The following is a 15,206-nucleotide window of genomic DNA, read 5'->3' on the forward strand; positions in this document are numbered from 1 at the left end:
CCATGGTGAAATTTGCTTTTTTTTTATTCCTCGTGCCTTTATGGATTTTACCCAAACGGTGTGGCTACCAGCGTCTCACCGTAGAGCACCAGGGTTGCTGTCTATGAATGGCGGTGCTTGAGAGAAAAATCTCTTCGTTTTGTGGGATCCTCAAGCTCTTGTAATATTTATTTTGTTATTTTGGGTTTTTATTATTTGAATTTTGTTATTTTCAAGTTTTGTTTTATTTTATTTTTATAACCAGCCCATGAACAGTAAACAGTCTGCGAGAGATTCCCTACTCCCACCATCCTTTCCCAGAGCCCGTCGGCCACTTTCCTTTTGTTATTAATTTTTGTTATTTTTGGTTTTTTTTAGTTAATGATTGGGCCTCAATGATCTCCTCTGTTTTCTTGTTGCTTGTTGGGGATCGCGACAAGCGTCTCTTGAGACTAATCCTGCCAGGGATTCCATAATCGAGCTCGTCGCTGGTCTTAGAGGGGTGTAGAGGCCTTACAGGGGTGGAGGAAGGAGGCGCAGGGGTTCTGGACCGCGAAGTCTGCGGTATCGCATAGTTCCGCTCCACTGCCAGAAGGAACTGGGCTAACTGTTTGGAAAAGCACAGTTTCTGGAGAGGGATATCTGTTATAGCATACTTTATTCGCAATGGGCGAAGGGCGGGGCAACTCAAGAGATGCAGTGCTGTTTCTTCGCAGCCGGTGCGTTGGCTAGTATGCGCGCGAATATGCTGATACCCGTGTTGAGACATGCGGTGTTGTGTGAGGCCTGATTTGCTCATGCATTGTCTGTTGCATGTGGGGTCTCTATTTATTAGAAACTAGTGGGAAAAAAATGCGCCTGTATATGCTCTGTAAAAAAAAGAATAATAAGGCAGATATTTCCTCTCACAAGCTTTCAGCTCCCTCACCTGCACTCCAACCAAAAGAAAAATAAAACAATGGATGTAGAAAAAAAAAATGATCTGAATACAAACTTTCTTGTTATTTACCTTGTGATGCGGTACCCTTTCTTGTCTTTCTCTGGAACGTCATAGAGGCAGACGACTTTAAAGAGTATCGAAAAACTTGAATGAATGAGTCATGATAAAATGATACAGTGAAAAAAAAAATAATGAAAAAATAGACAGGAGCATGCCTTCAAAGTCCCCCACGTTGAAATACTAGTAGGATGGGGAAACGTTCCCCATCACAAGATGGGGGTCACAAAAAGGAAAAAAACATCCGCATGAACAAGTCAATTTGTCACCAAACAATGATAAGGTTTATATTACCGTTTTTTTTTTTTTTTTTGAGAAAGGGTAAATGAAAAAATGGCAGTCATGAAACAATCATAAGAAAACTATCAATTTGAAGGAAATCGGGGGGATAGTGACTCAGGCCCCACACCTTCTCATTTTACTTCTCCCCGCTTACATACTAATTCCGTTCTAAGATTCTCTTGAATTGGGATTCACCATGTGAGCTGCCCACCAGAGAATCTGTTTAATGTATATTTCCTCTTCTAGTTGGGAAAATGTTTTATCATCACGTCCAGGAGATGCCCCATTTCCTAAAAACAATCTCCCTGATTTACTATGTCCTGCATCTTCTTTTCGAGCATCCCTTTTACCTGCATCACCAGGTAGCCAACGCCTAGAAAACAAATTTAACAGGTAGGGATCGTATGTTGGGGAGCTTTCCCGAGAGCCCCTTTCTCCGGTACTGGACCTTGACCGGGGTGATGAAGGTATGGAATCTGCATAACTCTGATTGTAGTCATTCCATATCCACCTTCTATCTATTTTATTTCCGTTTTCTGAAATAGCAGTGGGGAAACACTCTAAGTTTGAAGGACTATCGACGCTGAGAGGTTCAAAAAGCTCACTCCCATCATGTTCATTTGCAGAAATGGGGGTTTGCGGCACAAAATAACCTGAAAAACGTAGCATTGAATCGTAAAAAGTGCCAGAAGAGCTTCCTTTTTTTTTTGCATATATGTCTACTGGAAGCAAATACATGTTAGGGTCATCGCTCTCCAATGATATTTTAGGTAATACCACTTCATGAGGTGATCGTAACGCACCGTGCAAATTATGAAAGATGTATTCATTAGCGGAATTACTTTTGCTTGTTTTTTCTCCTTTATTATTATTATTATTATTATTATTATTATCTTCGTTTTTTAGTTTCTCTTTCACATGGGGTTCCCCAGGCAGAGAGAAACCCGTTAATGGGCTATCTAAAGGAAACATGGTATTTTCTTTCATAAAACCAGAGGGATTTTCAACAGATACATCATAACGAGACCAACGCCTCTGTTTGCTCACCTCGCTTGCTGAGTCATCAAAGTTAAAAATATCCAATGGGGTACCTTTTGCTTTTTCGTCTTCTTCATAATCATTATCATTATTATTATTATTATTATTATTATTATTATTATTATCAGTAGCTTCTCTCACAAAGATTACAATGGGTGTGGACTGCAACGCTGAACGAGACGTTGAAAATGGGAGTTCCCTATCGGTACCACATATTTCTTTCCGTTCGTCTGCAACACCTTGGATTTCAATGAAGGTGAATACATCCAACTTGTCAGTTCCTGACGGAGCATCCAATAAAAAAACCGGTTTTTGCAAATTTGGAGAAACATCAAACACAGAAGGATGTAGATCCCGTGCTTTGCAACTTATGCGATGTTCTCTCGTATATTCTTCGTTCTCTAAAAAAACGGTTTCTTCCATTTTTGGTCTTTGAACCAAATGATCTGAGGGTCCTGTTACAACCAATGATTCCTTTCTCTCTTCCCATGCACTTGTTGCTCTGCCCAGCTTAGCACGGGGAACAGAGACAGAACTTACTTTTCTGCTTCCTCCCAGAGACTCCACCATAGGCCCAAAACTTGTTGCCGCCTCTACTTTTCTCCAGAAGTCAAAAGTATTTGTAACTTCATCATTGTTAATAGGAATAGAAGTGCCAGGATTATCATTCTTAATAAGAATAGGTACGTCAGGATTATCATTCATAACATGGATAGGAACATCAGTACAATCATTGAGACCACCAATACTGATAGTACTTCCACTATTACCACTGAAATTGGTAGTGCCTTCTTTATTACCATCATTCTTGGTAGTGTATCCACTAATACTGGTAGAGCTTGCATCGTCGGATGAGTCTTGCCTATTCATTCCCTTTTGTAGAACATTAGAAGCAGCGAAATATTGAGGATCCATCCCATTATCATGATTGAACCCCTCAGTAGGAGCATCCAGGTCATCAACTCCTCCATGATTTCCTCCAGAAGACGATTTTCTCTTGAAGTAACAATACACTCCAACACATACAGCTATAACAAATACAACTGCGAGTACAACGACGAGAGCAATAATACCGTTGAGGTTCATTTATGTGTGTTTTAAACCCTTTTCAAACTTTTTTTAATTTTCCTATTAATGGAGCCTCAAAACGTAATTAACAAGCAAGGACACTAGGATTAAAAATTTATTCAATCCGATGAGAAAAATGGAAGAGGAAGAGACTTTTTTCTATATTAGTTTTACCTATACATCTAGAATATCAAAAGAAGAAAAAATAACGAAAAAACAAGAGAAAAAATACGTATTTCAAAGGAGAAAAAAAAAACAGACAATTCTACAAAACGCTGCCACTTTTTTTTTTAGAATATAATCATTATTGCATTTAAACTGTACTTGCATATCTCTGTCACCAACACAGAGCAAGAAATAGAGGTATGCAAAAGAAAAGGATCAGTACGTCCCACCCTTAAATAAGTTCTGCCTTCAGCGATCAAAAAATAAAAATAAAATCGCACGAAATGCATGCATTCATTAGATAAATAAGAGTAATTCTTTCCTTCGATTTTTTTCTTTTTCATCTTCGTTCTTTTTTTCTCTGTGTTCCTAATCTCCTGTAGTGATGATCACCATAGACTCTATTTGTTAATTCCCTCAGAACAGCAAGAGAGAAAATGGATGTAGAAAACCGTGAAGAAAGAAGTAAATAGTGTACACTATCTGTGTATTGCAATGACAATAGAAGAGTTTGTGTACGAGACAGAAGTACAGACAGAAAGAAAGAGAAAACAAGGGGTAGGTGTGGTGGAAATTGCCTTTATGCACATGCCAAAGAGCAACAAGGAAAAAATATATACTCCCACTGTTTTACTTCAACCCTCCCTAGATAGGCAGAGTAAATATATATATATATTGCTCTACCTCGTCGGAGAATGCAAAGAGTGGATCTGTTCGTATCTGATATCAAAAGAGAAAACAGTAAATGAAACCGTTAGGAATAAATATGACACGAGAAAAAAAAAGTGGGGAGGAACAGACAGAGGGTGAAACTGTCATTTCTTTTTTTTTTCTTCTCCTTCTTTCGTCATGGTATCCTCCCCCCTTTCAGCCCCCATACAATCTATTCACGAATTCAATCAGATTTTCTTGTCAAAATACAGTTAATCGTTCTTTTTTTTTTTTTCTTCCCTATCACGCTTTCCTTTATTTCCATTTCATTTGCTTAGCCCCCTTTTTTTCTTCCTTTTCAACTTCTTCCTCTTGAGGGTAAATATGAAGCGCAAGGGTAGAGGAAGAGAAAATATCAAATAAAAAGTAATGATACAGTCAAATAAACTATGAAATGGAGAAGAAAAATAATAATATATAAATATACCATAGATAAGTGAAATATATATATATATATATATATATATATACTACTCTACAGTATACCACTCCCTCTGGGTTTTTTCTTCATTTAATATCCATGGCTGCCGCAAGTTTTCACTTATCTTCTCATTAGCAGCTGAGTTAGGCATGCTGTGAAGACATTGTGAATGGGATGGAGTGTTGGTGTCATGCGGCTCCCCATATCCTTCTTGTCTATTATGACGTGCCTGTTCGTCTCGCAGTGGAATTGCAGTCCCGTTAACTGACAAATCTCGCTTCTCTTTTTTGTGAGTTCCGGAGACGGGAGGTAGGTGACGAGATACGGATGTTGTTTTACTAACGGTCTGATGATTAAACACCCAAGGTTGTTGTTGTTGTTGTGGAGGTGATGATTCGGTGTGTGGGAGCAATTCCCCTGATGTGAATGAGCCATTGCGGCCGTTGGAGGCATCTGAGGTCTGTGGAGAGTTACTGCTGTTTGGATTTGATGAATTCTGTCTGGGATGGCGACTGGCTTTTAACGGAATTCCATCAGAAACAGGTGCATTATTGGTGTCCCACTCTGGCCGTTCTTGTTGTTGCTCATCCTTACGTGGATAAACATGTCCATCACCGTTTCGGACCTGAGAACTCTCTAACGCATTACTATTCCCTAATTTGCGATCATCCCCACTCTTCTTGTCCTCAATGGCCATTAATATATTCTGTGGATGCATAGGGTTGCTAACATCCGATGAAATCACCTGACTCATGTGTGGAAGTACAATCTTCGTTACAGTGGTCGTTGTAATTGTCGTTGTTGTGTACTTTTTAAATCGACGATGTGTAGATGCAGAGCCGACACTGTGACTTCCCACAGTAGAAAGACTGCATAAATCAAATGGCACCCCCGGTGTTGTTCCCCGTTCCACAATGGGCAACGTGTTATTATCATTCGCAATTCCCGTTCGGGATCCCCGGGGGAAGTTTGCCATCACAACAGGTATTTCCATCTCCACCACACCCACTCGCGGTAATCGGTTTGGGTGGTACAGACTTCCTTCTCCCGTTTCTTGCTGCTGCCTCTGTTCTCTATATTGTTGATATTGATGTTGATAATGTGGTTCTTGTTCTTGTTGTGGTTCTTGCTGTTGATATTGATATTGTTCTCGATATCTCCCCTGCTGTTGTTGAGATGGAGAGAGTCTGGTGTTGAAAGAACCGCCTAGAGTTTGCCGCACCGAAGCCATTCCTCTATTCGCGAAATTCTTCTCGTTCTTACTGTTTTCTCGTTGTTATTTTCTTTTCTTTCGATTTTCTTTTATTTTTTGTCTTTCTCTACGTTTTTTAATTTGTAGTCCCTTTTACTCACGAGTCTTTGGCCTGTTTGATGTATTTAACACAATTCTTCCTCTGCGTGCTTTCTCTATTTCACTCTTTCTCTTTCTTTTTCCCTCCCTACGAGCGGGATGCACCTACGCTCTTATAAAAAAGAAGAAAGCCACCAGAAATAAAATAAAATAAATATAAAAAGGAAAAAAAACAATAGCGAGAACAGCAAAAGAAACTATAATATCTACGGCAGGAAAAGTGAAAGTTGTTCTTTTTTTTTTAATGTACGTACACAGTTCGTACAATACATATATAAATTAAAAGAAAATGCAACACCGATCGCAAGTTCACAGTAGCAAAAAGGTTACCTGATTCTCTGTCTACTCGAACAAATAGGCGAAACACGTCAAACACCATTGAAAGATACAACTACAATATAAGTAAAAGAAGAAACGGGAAATTAACGTGTAACTATGTAAAAAAGCAAATAGAGAGAGTATAAAAGGAAAATGTTCCTTTCAACCCCCCTCCCTCCCTCTCTCTCTCTCTCTCTCTTTTTTTTTTTCTTTTAATAGTAAAAATAATATAACCATGTAGCTATGGTAAAAGGCCACACGACCACAAAGACTCGTGAAGAAACGCACTTACAAGTCTTGTTTAGAGAAGCCTTTTTATCATTCTTTACATTAATACTTAATTGAACCAAGTAGAGATTAAATACCTCTCTTATTCTTTTTGACCCAATTTGGGACTGCGTTATTATTATTACAAGAGAAAAAGAAAGAGAATGAGGGAGAGAGAGAGAGAGAGTGTGTGTGTGTGTGTGTGAACAAGTCAAGAATATAAGTTCAATGGGATAAGAGAAGGTCTGAATCTTATTTTCCTCTCATCTTTTCCTACATATATATTGTATACCTCCTTATAGACTTGGTGCTTCTTTTTTATTTTTCATTCTCGATCATCTCTCCACTCGTTCCATTCCTTTGCCTCAGTCTACCTCACCTCCCCCTCACCAACATTATCAAAGGCACCATTATCTATTTGGAAGGAGTGTAAAAGAAGAAGCGCGGGCTTTTTTACCCTCCCCCTCATGAACTTGCGTCACACCCGTCATATGCCCAGATGTGAGTAGTGCAGATGAAGCCAACCGCGATCCCCCCATTCCGGAATCCTGATACTGCCGTTGCGGTTCTGGTGAGGAGGAGGGTGGTGGTGGTAGTTCCGGCACGCTTCTCACTTGCATCGTTGCGGATGGGAGAAACACCGTAGTCGATGTGGTGGTGCTGACCCAACTGGACATCTTTTTTGATTCAAAACCGCTGCGTTTTTTATGGTGCTTCTCTTTGGAATTTCCCTTTGTGGGTGATTGCCGCATTGGGGCGAGTGGGATTTGGCGGGGGTCTTGAGTTTCCTGCACTGGCATCTCTGGGTGATATACGGTGGGAATGTCTAACTCGACAACATCTACTTTTGGCTGTCGGCGAATAACATGTGCGGGGACGTATTGATAGGCAGCGGGCAACACCGGCACCCGCCGCTCCACTGCAGCTGTGGCAGGCATAAAGGAATATATTGATATATAAATAGATAGAAATATATAAGTGATGGATTGGAATATGAAAGATAGATATTATAGATAGATAGATAGGTGTTTGTATCTATCTAGCTATATATAAATATATATGTACAAATTTCTTTTTCTTTCGTTCGTTCTTTCTTTCTCTCTGTGTGTATGTGTGGGTCTGGGGGGTATCTTGTCGTAAGATTAATCTACTTTTACAGAAGGACTATGGAATAATTGTGTGTATGTGTGAAAGAAGAGAAGAGAAAAGAAAGGAAAGAATTAGAGATAACGAGGGTATAATATATATATATATATATATATACAGAGAGAGAGAGAGATAGATATACCCCTCTATTTTAGAGAGGGTTCATCTTATTTTTCTCCTCGATGTTGCATTTGTCACCCAGTGTAAGGGTGAAGTTCTTTTTTGGATAACTGTTTTCTTTTCTTTCTTTCTTTCTTTCTTTCTTTACGCAATCATTAACATCATTAACATCATCATCATCATCCTATATATATATATATATATATATATATATATATATGTGGTGAATAGAACAATGAAAGCATATCTACGCAACAAGGAAATCAAAGAAAACTGAGAAACAGCGGAAATAAGATATTCCATCACTACAGATATTGATTCCTTTTTCTATTTTAGAAGAACAAGTAAATAACTAATAATAATAATAATAATAATAATAATAATAATAATAATAATAATAATAAAGAATGAAGGAATTTTGAAAAGAGAAGAACATCACCTACAATAAAAAACAAATCCCACATTTCTTGTTACTTCTACCCTTCTCATATCTCATATCTCACCATCTCTTACACTCAAAGACAAATACGAACGCACACATTGGGACACACCAGTGCAAATAATCAAATATCCACAACTAACAGCACAACCAACAAAACAAAACACACGACAACAAAACAGAAAAGAAAAGAATGATTCCACTACTTTGTGGGGGCTAAAAGATAGTCAAAAACTTCCTTTGGGCCCAGTAGAACACTTCGAAAAAATCCACTAGGTGCAAATGCATCTTTAGAATCTTCATAGTAAGTGTTGTTTCGCCGACTTCTCTGTCCACCACGTCGATGATCTGCAGTTGTGGTGGAATCCTGCGGAATAGCACGCCGCACATATGACCACACTACATACATTCCCACCGCTAACACCGCACTTCGCACAACAAAACGTCCCAGTGCCTGATAATGCGATTGTAATTGATGATCGATTCGTTTCTTTATAGCCCCTGGTGTCCAATCCCACATACTGGGAGGAATATAAGTGTTGGCGTTGGCATTACGTCTTCTTTCTGCTTCTTCCGCTTCTTCACGACGGCGGCGTTGTTCTTCGCCCTCGACTCCCACTGCCCGCATTCCATCAGCGAGGATAACGCCAAGTGATCGAAATTGATCTTTACTTAGTGTGGCGTAATTGATATTGGGAATGGAACTCATACCGACATGTTCGAGTAACTGACGCTGGAGAATCTCCACCCCAAAGAGGAATTGGGCTTCTGTGATGGGAATAAGTTCACCAGGTTCTTTTCCCACGTGAACGGCAAAACACTGCTCTACATATTTTTTACCCCAGAAATGATCTTTTTTGGCAATTTCACTGTAGTGTTGTACGGCCCATGTACTGTAATCACGATATCGCACAAGGTAATATTCCTCCTCATGAAGAGAACGTAAACCATTCCGAAGTTGATCTTTAAAAACTTTACCAGAAATACCACCCTGACGAGGACGTGCTTGATTTCCACTAACACTATTATTATGATCGTAATTTCCACTCGCACCATGAGAATCGGTGGTACCCACCCGCAGGAGAACTTCTGCCTCATCAGACAAGTGACGTTCCATCTGCAATATAGCCATAGATGTCTTGGAGAGACGGAATGCCTCATGGGAAAGATCAATATTATCACCTGTGCAAGTAGAGAAGTTAAATTGCAATTCAGGCAATGGTCGACTTTGTAGTAATACATATGTGCGATTCGCCGCCGTACGACGATACATAGACTCTAACAGTCCCATCTCATTTCGTTTGGGATCGGGAATCCAAAAAGTGTCCACCACATCTCGCCCAACAAGCAGGGATGCCAGAAATGGGGCTCCGCCTCTATTGCTATTACTGTTATAACTGCTGCCGGATATTCCCACCGTATCTCCACCAATATTATTATTATTATTATTATTATTATTATTATTATTATTATTATTGGAGGATACTGCTGTAAAGATATGTGGATCACGAGGCCGTACAATAATAGGTCGTGGTCCTGCAGAAGAAGTTAACGAAGACGAAGACGTGTGCCCCGCTGTGCGTCTCTGTTGCGTTTGCAACACCTTTCCATCATCCGAGCGCACCACAACGGAGTTAGACCATTGTGGAGATAGAGTCATTTTTATGGGAAAAGAAACAAGAAAAAAAAAAGCAAACAAAAAAAAAAATAAATCAAAAAAGAGTACCAGCAGATGTTAACCTCCTTTGTGTAAATGTGTATATACAATTTGTGCAAATAATAATAGGAAATAATGAAATAGAGCTTCCTTTTTTCTCTTTCTTTCTTTCTTTCTTTCTTTCTTTGCTTGTTTGTTTCTTTTTCTGCTGTAGAAAAGGGATAGAGAAAGAAAAAATAAAATAAAAAAGACGCCAGGAATTTTACTCGAATACAAATAAGACTAGATACATATATCGAATGTAATGTCAACGATGCATATTCTCAAAGGAAGGAAATCACAAAAACGAAACGGAAAAAAAAACAGTACACACAGGAGGAATATTGCAGTGTATAAAGAGAAAGAAGAGTTAGCCTACCTGTCATTGGATGGAAGAATGAATTTTTTCCCTAAAGACCCACCCCACAGATAAACAAACAAACAAGGAAATATAAATAATAATAATAATAATAATAATAATAATAATAATAATATTAATGGTTGTTACTATTATTATTATTATTATTATTATTATTATTATATGATCAAGCACATCCCACACGATCACGGGGGATTAAACGAATCTCCTGTCCATACTTCATAAACACACTCCCTGCTGTTTGTGCAGGATTAATCCCAGTTCCATCTTTTGTTGTGGCTGCCATGGAGTCCACAGAGGCGATGCCAAACTCCTCCGCGGCAAATCGCAGTGCGGCGGTGAGAGGGGCCTCTTCTGCAATACTGATCACACGGTACGGTTGACTCCGCTCAGAGGTGAGAATAATGCGAAATGTCACCTTTCCTCCACCTGTACTAGTAGTAGTAGGATTAGTAGTTTGTTCTCCCTGTGACATCTTTTCTGTTTGTTTTTCCTTCTTTCTTGTCGGTGTTCTTGTTGTGGAGCTTTTCTATTTTTGTTTTTTTTTTTTTTTTGCTTTGTTTTGGTTACAACACTTGTTCCTCTCTTCTCCTACGGTCACGCTTTCCAGCTGTGGAAATACGCATATAAATACATATAATATTATGCAAAGAAAGAAAAGTCAATGAAAAAAAGTGGTAATACGAAATAAAAGCAAAGAAAGGTGGTCAAGGCAGAACATTACATAAATAATAAAGAGGAATGATAAAACAAAAAGAAAGGAAGAAAAAAGTCTTGGCACCTATGACGAAAAAAGAAAGGAAAGATGAAAATAAAGAAAGAACAAGGGAATATTAGCCATAATAACAGAGGAGAAAAAAAAAACCAAACACATACACATACACAATTTCAACCACATATAAAGCTTTTCTTTCTTACTTTCTCTGAGTAGTGGGAGTTCCCAATCTTCTTCCCTTTTCCCTTCTCTCGCCTTCAACCATTTCTTTTTTTATTTATATTCCTTCTCCATATTTCCTCCCTCCCTCTCTCTCTCTCTCTCTCTCTATATATATATATATATTCACATTCAAATAAGCACATAGACTGGTGTTAGGCACTATTCACCCCACACTCACATGGACCACTTCACCTCCGCGTTCATATCCTCATACGCCTCCACTGGCAGGGGAAACGTCAAGAGCAGATCTGTCTCCGCTGCCCCATGCACCCAATGCACGACTTTCCTATTCGCATCTTCGAGTGAAAGTAATAATACCGATTCGCCCGTCTCCGTGAGTGGATGCGGCACAAAGTCCTCAAGGGCAAGAGTCTGCCCAGGCACTTCAATGGCGTGGGTGATGGCCTGCAGACTCTCAAGTGGGTGTTGAGTGCGGGCATCCAGCGCCATAGCAGCCACACGCACTTCCGCACCACCAATGTAATCGCCAGGTAATGAGACAGATAGATCTTTACTAGATTTAATGGAATCCATGGCGTCTAGGACTTCTTCCCCGATTGTTCTCCACCCGCCCAGTGTGATATGATGTACTCTTGAATTATAGGTGCAGTATGTAACAGGTACAGCACTCATGACGCGATGATTGAGACGTTTTCGCACCGCAGCAAGATCATCGCTTTCACCTTCGTTATCCAAATGAGAGTCGCGGACTAACAGTACCACTCCCTCGTGATCAGGTAGGGCAAGTTTCAAACTACGTACAAGAGGGCAGAATGCCTCACTGTAGGATGCAAATATTACAATAGGCAACTTCATTAGAGACTTGTAGAGTTCATGATAGCGTTCTCGAACATTGGCGTTCGTCATCTGCTCCACTCGTCCAGGTTCAAAAAATAGTTTTGCAAGAAATTCATGCAGTTGGTCAGTACTATTAGAAGCGCTAAAACCATCATTTATATTAAAGAATAAGGGATTCCTTTCTTTTAAACTCTGTATTAACCTTTTATTACTTTCTAAATCGTCAACAAATTTTGCATATGCCGCTTCAGATGCTGGTCTTCGCAAAAGTGTAGCAGGGGCACATGCATCAATGTTATCCAAAGCAATATTAAGAGGAGATGGTGGTTCCTTTTTCTGTTTTTGACTCATTATTAATGCATTGAGATAGGGTAAAAATCGTGGTGAACTTTGCCACGGACGTGCCATAATAAAAGCATTATATACAAAAGGTGTGAATAAATCACTTGCTTTTCGACCACGATTCTTAAGGGTGTTGTACGCAATCTCCCGCTCATACCGTGTATTAAGGTATTCAAACATTCTTGTACAATACACAAAAGGGGCGTGAGTGGCAAAGAAACGTGAACGTTTTGGTACAGCCTTCGCTGGAAGTGACTCTGGTGGGTATTTATGTGCGGTATGTATATATGTATCGATGTCTGGAACAGGAATATCTTCATTCATATCATATCCGGCGTCTTTCCAGTGTGCGGTGAGATTGTGAGGAAGGTAGTTGTATGCACGTAGATCCAATTCAACTACGTTGAAGAGATTCGTGTTCCATACACCACCAACCCATGAAGCGGAATTATCTGCACGAACGGCTTTCTTCAGCATTCCACGCTCTGTACGTACATAAGTACCACCAAACTCATTTAAAAGATCTTCGACTTTTACATCGCGATTGATAAAGTAATCATCATTGAGAAAAACGTGAATAGGCGTCATATTACGTACACGGAATAATTGCATTTCAATGGTATGAGAGTCCATTGTGAGATGGAGACCATATGGCATAATAACATCTTGATGTACTGTAGTAATACGATTATGACGACCACGCAGTTCTTCCTTATTATGATTAGATGTAAATGCACTAAGCATAAAATTCTTTGCTCTGTCAATCCAATACGGGTTATGACCAGGAGAAACAATAAGAAGACGACCTGTATGCCACCGCATGTGTTGTTCCACACTTCGAACACTATACCGTAGTTCATCACGTTCGCGATCACGGGTAGATGTCGATCTAGCAACAGTTTCTCTTGCTACTTGCAAAACATCAGCGTTTGTTGTTGCTCCAGGTATCATGCCAGCACCTGTACAAACAGGTCCTGTGATAGTTCCATTTACATAATATTCCTCTTCCAACCGTTTAATCGTATCACCGCACTTCCGCAGTGCGGCACGACGAAATGCGTGATTTGGCTCTGTACCATTAACAAAAGTGTATACAAAATCCATCCCTGAGTATTTCTCCTCTAATTCTTCTGGAGTGTGTGTTTGCACAGATGTGGTGAGATCCCCAAGAGCACCGGGAGTTCGTGGTTCGGTTTCACCCGCAAATACGATGCGTTCACCAGTACTGTCCACAACAGGACCTTCTCTTCCATACGGAATGGAACTTGAGTACCACGAGTAGATGAGAAAACAAGTCAATTGTAGTAGGAGTACAATGGCAATAATAAAAGCCTTTCGGCCTTTCATAAAGCGTAACTTCCAACGGTGTTTTAGTTGCTTCCAACTGCGGCGAGATAGACCTCGTTGATCACGCATCTTAGTAATTTTACTATTTTCGCTTGCCCGCCTTCTTTGATTCTTATTATTATTATTCTTTTATTTTTCTTTCTTTTTGGTGTCTTTATATGCAATGGTATGAGACCCTTCTTTATATTGCTGTTCAAATCTATATTTTTTTCTCTAAAAAACAAAACAAAACGCCGGTTTTGTTTTGTTTTTTCTCGTATTTATTTTGCTCTCGATTCTATCTACCAAGCCACTCGGTCTGTTTCCCTAGATTAGTCTTTCCTTATATTTCTTGTATTTTTTTGTTGTTGTTTATTGCTGTCAAACAACCTATTCAAAAAATACACAATGTTGAGATATTATTCCTCCCACCCTCCTGACGTTTCAGAGAGTATTGGGTTGTAATTCTCCTTCGTTCTTCTTACTGTTATTTCTTATTATTATTATTATTATTATTATTATTATTGTTATTATTATTACCGTGTGCTCTTCTTCACAGTTTGTAGGGTTCTTCTTTCTTATTCTATTTCCCTTACTGTGTGTCTTTGTGTGTGTGATTCACAGAAGCAGATGAATCCTACAAATGTATAGCGGGGCAAGACGGTGCTGTCACTAGGAATGATGAAAGTGTAGCAATAGAGATGAACCAGCCAGAGGTGAGAAGATAAAACAAATAAAGGAAAAGAAGAAAGTAAAATAAATAAATAAACACTGAGGGAAAGAGTATACAGCACAGGGTGGGATTCGCACTAGTGATAGTAAAAGTACGAAGAGAAGAAGGAATAATACTAATAACAATAATAATAGTAATAACCATACTAATAATAATAATAATAATAATAATAATAATAATAATAATAATAATAATAATAATAATAATAATAATAATAATAATAATAATAATAATAATAATAATAATAATAATAATAAACGTGATAGTAATAGTAATAATAAAACATCATCAAAAAGAGATTGGGTGAACATACAAACTTAGATGCGCGCCGAAAGAAGAAAAGAAAAAGAAAAAAATACATTTGCTAACCAATTATATACCTATCCATAGGTATATACTCCATGTCTCTCTCATTTAATTGGTTTGATTCATTGATTGAGTGTCCTGTGGGGAATCTCTCATGTGACAAGCAACCCAGGTGATACACATACAGAAAGAGAGTCATATATAATCACAGACAGAAGAAAACACAAAAAAAGAGAGAAAGCAAAGCGCGAAAAAAGAAGAAAAAAAACATAGGAAAAATAAGAAACATTTTTCTGGTTTTCTTTGTTTTCTTTTTAACTGAATACAGGTAGAAGGGTTTCAAGCAGGAGGAGGAGTAACACCACAATAAGAGATATCCATATACTT

At 38.8% G+C, this 15,206-nt stretch overlaps 6 protein-coding genes across 6 annotated transcripts; all 6 read right to left on the reverse strand.

The window, feature by feature from the left end:
• Nucleotides 1-1,426: 1,426 nt before the first annotated feature.
• LSM04_006847 (uncharacterized protein) lies at nucleotides 1,427-3,382 on the reverse strand (the record flags this gene model as incomplete). Its single annotated transcript, XM_067338892.1, has 1 exon — nucleotides 1,427-3,382. One exon carries the CDS (start codon nucleotides 3,380-3,382, stop codon nucleotides 1,427-1,429), a length of 1,956 nt encoding a protein of 651 aa, XP_067187947.1.
• Nucleotides 3,383-4,710: 1,328 nt separating this feature from the next.
• On the reverse strand, nucleotides 4,711-5,892 carry LSM04_001235 (uncharacterized protein; the record flags this gene model as incomplete). Its single annotated transcript, XM_067338894.1, has 1 exon — nucleotides 4,711-5,892. One exon carries the CDS (start codon nucleotides 5,890-5,892, stop codon nucleotides 4,711-4,713), a length of 1,182 nt encoding a protein of 393 aa, XP_067187725.1.
• Nucleotides 5,893-7,007: 1,115 nt separating this feature from the next.
• Nucleotides 7,008-7,535, reverse strand: LSM04_008618 (uncharacterized protein; the record flags this gene model as incomplete). The annotated part of the gene is made up of 1 exon (XM_067338895.1): nucleotides 7,008-7,535. One exon carries the CDS (start codon nucleotides 7,533-7,535, stop codon nucleotides 7,008-7,010), a length of 528 nt encoding a protein of 175 aa, XP_067188045.1.
• Nucleotides 7,536-8,504: 969 nt separating this feature from the next.
• Nucleotides 8,505-9,962, reverse strand: LSM04_001248 (uncharacterized protein; the record flags this gene model as incomplete). Its single annotated transcript, XM_067338896.1, has 1 exon — nucleotides 8,505-9,962. One exon carries the CDS (start codon nucleotides 9,960-9,962, stop codon nucleotides 8,505-8,507), a length of 1,458 nt encoding a protein of 485 aa, XP_067187726.1.
• Nucleotides 9,963-10,543: 581 nt separating this feature from the next.
• Nucleotides 10,544-10,852, reverse strand: LSM04_007537 (Ubiquitin-fold modifier 1; the record flags this gene model as incomplete). The annotated part of the gene is made up of 1 exon (XM_067338897.1): nucleotides 10,544-10,852. The coding sequence occupies one exon, from the start codon at nucleotides 10,850-10,852 to the stop codon at nucleotides 10,544-10,546; it is 309 nt and encodes a 102-aa protein (XP_067187986.1).
• A 636-nt stretch (nucleotides 10,853-11,488) lies between these two features.
• LSM04_000328 (Stealth protein CR3) lies at nucleotides 11,489-13,870 on the reverse strand (the record flags this gene model as incomplete). The annotated part of the gene is made up of 1 exon (XM_067338898.1): nucleotides 11,489-13,870. The coding sequence occupies one exon, from the start codon at nucleotides 13,868-13,870 to the stop codon at nucleotides 11,489-11,491; it is 2,382 nt and encodes a 793-aa protein (XP_067187695.1).
• Nucleotides 13,871-15,206: the final 1,336 nt, after the last annotated feature.

Source organism: Trypanosoma melophagium (genome assembly GCF_022059095.1).
Source record: "Trypanosoma melophagium isolate St. Kilda chromosome Unknown ctg4segment1, whole genome shotgun sequence".
Taxonomy (NCBI): Eukaryota; Euglenozoa; class Kinetoplastea; order Trypanosomatida; family Trypanosomatidae; genus Trypanosoma; species Trypanosoma melophagium.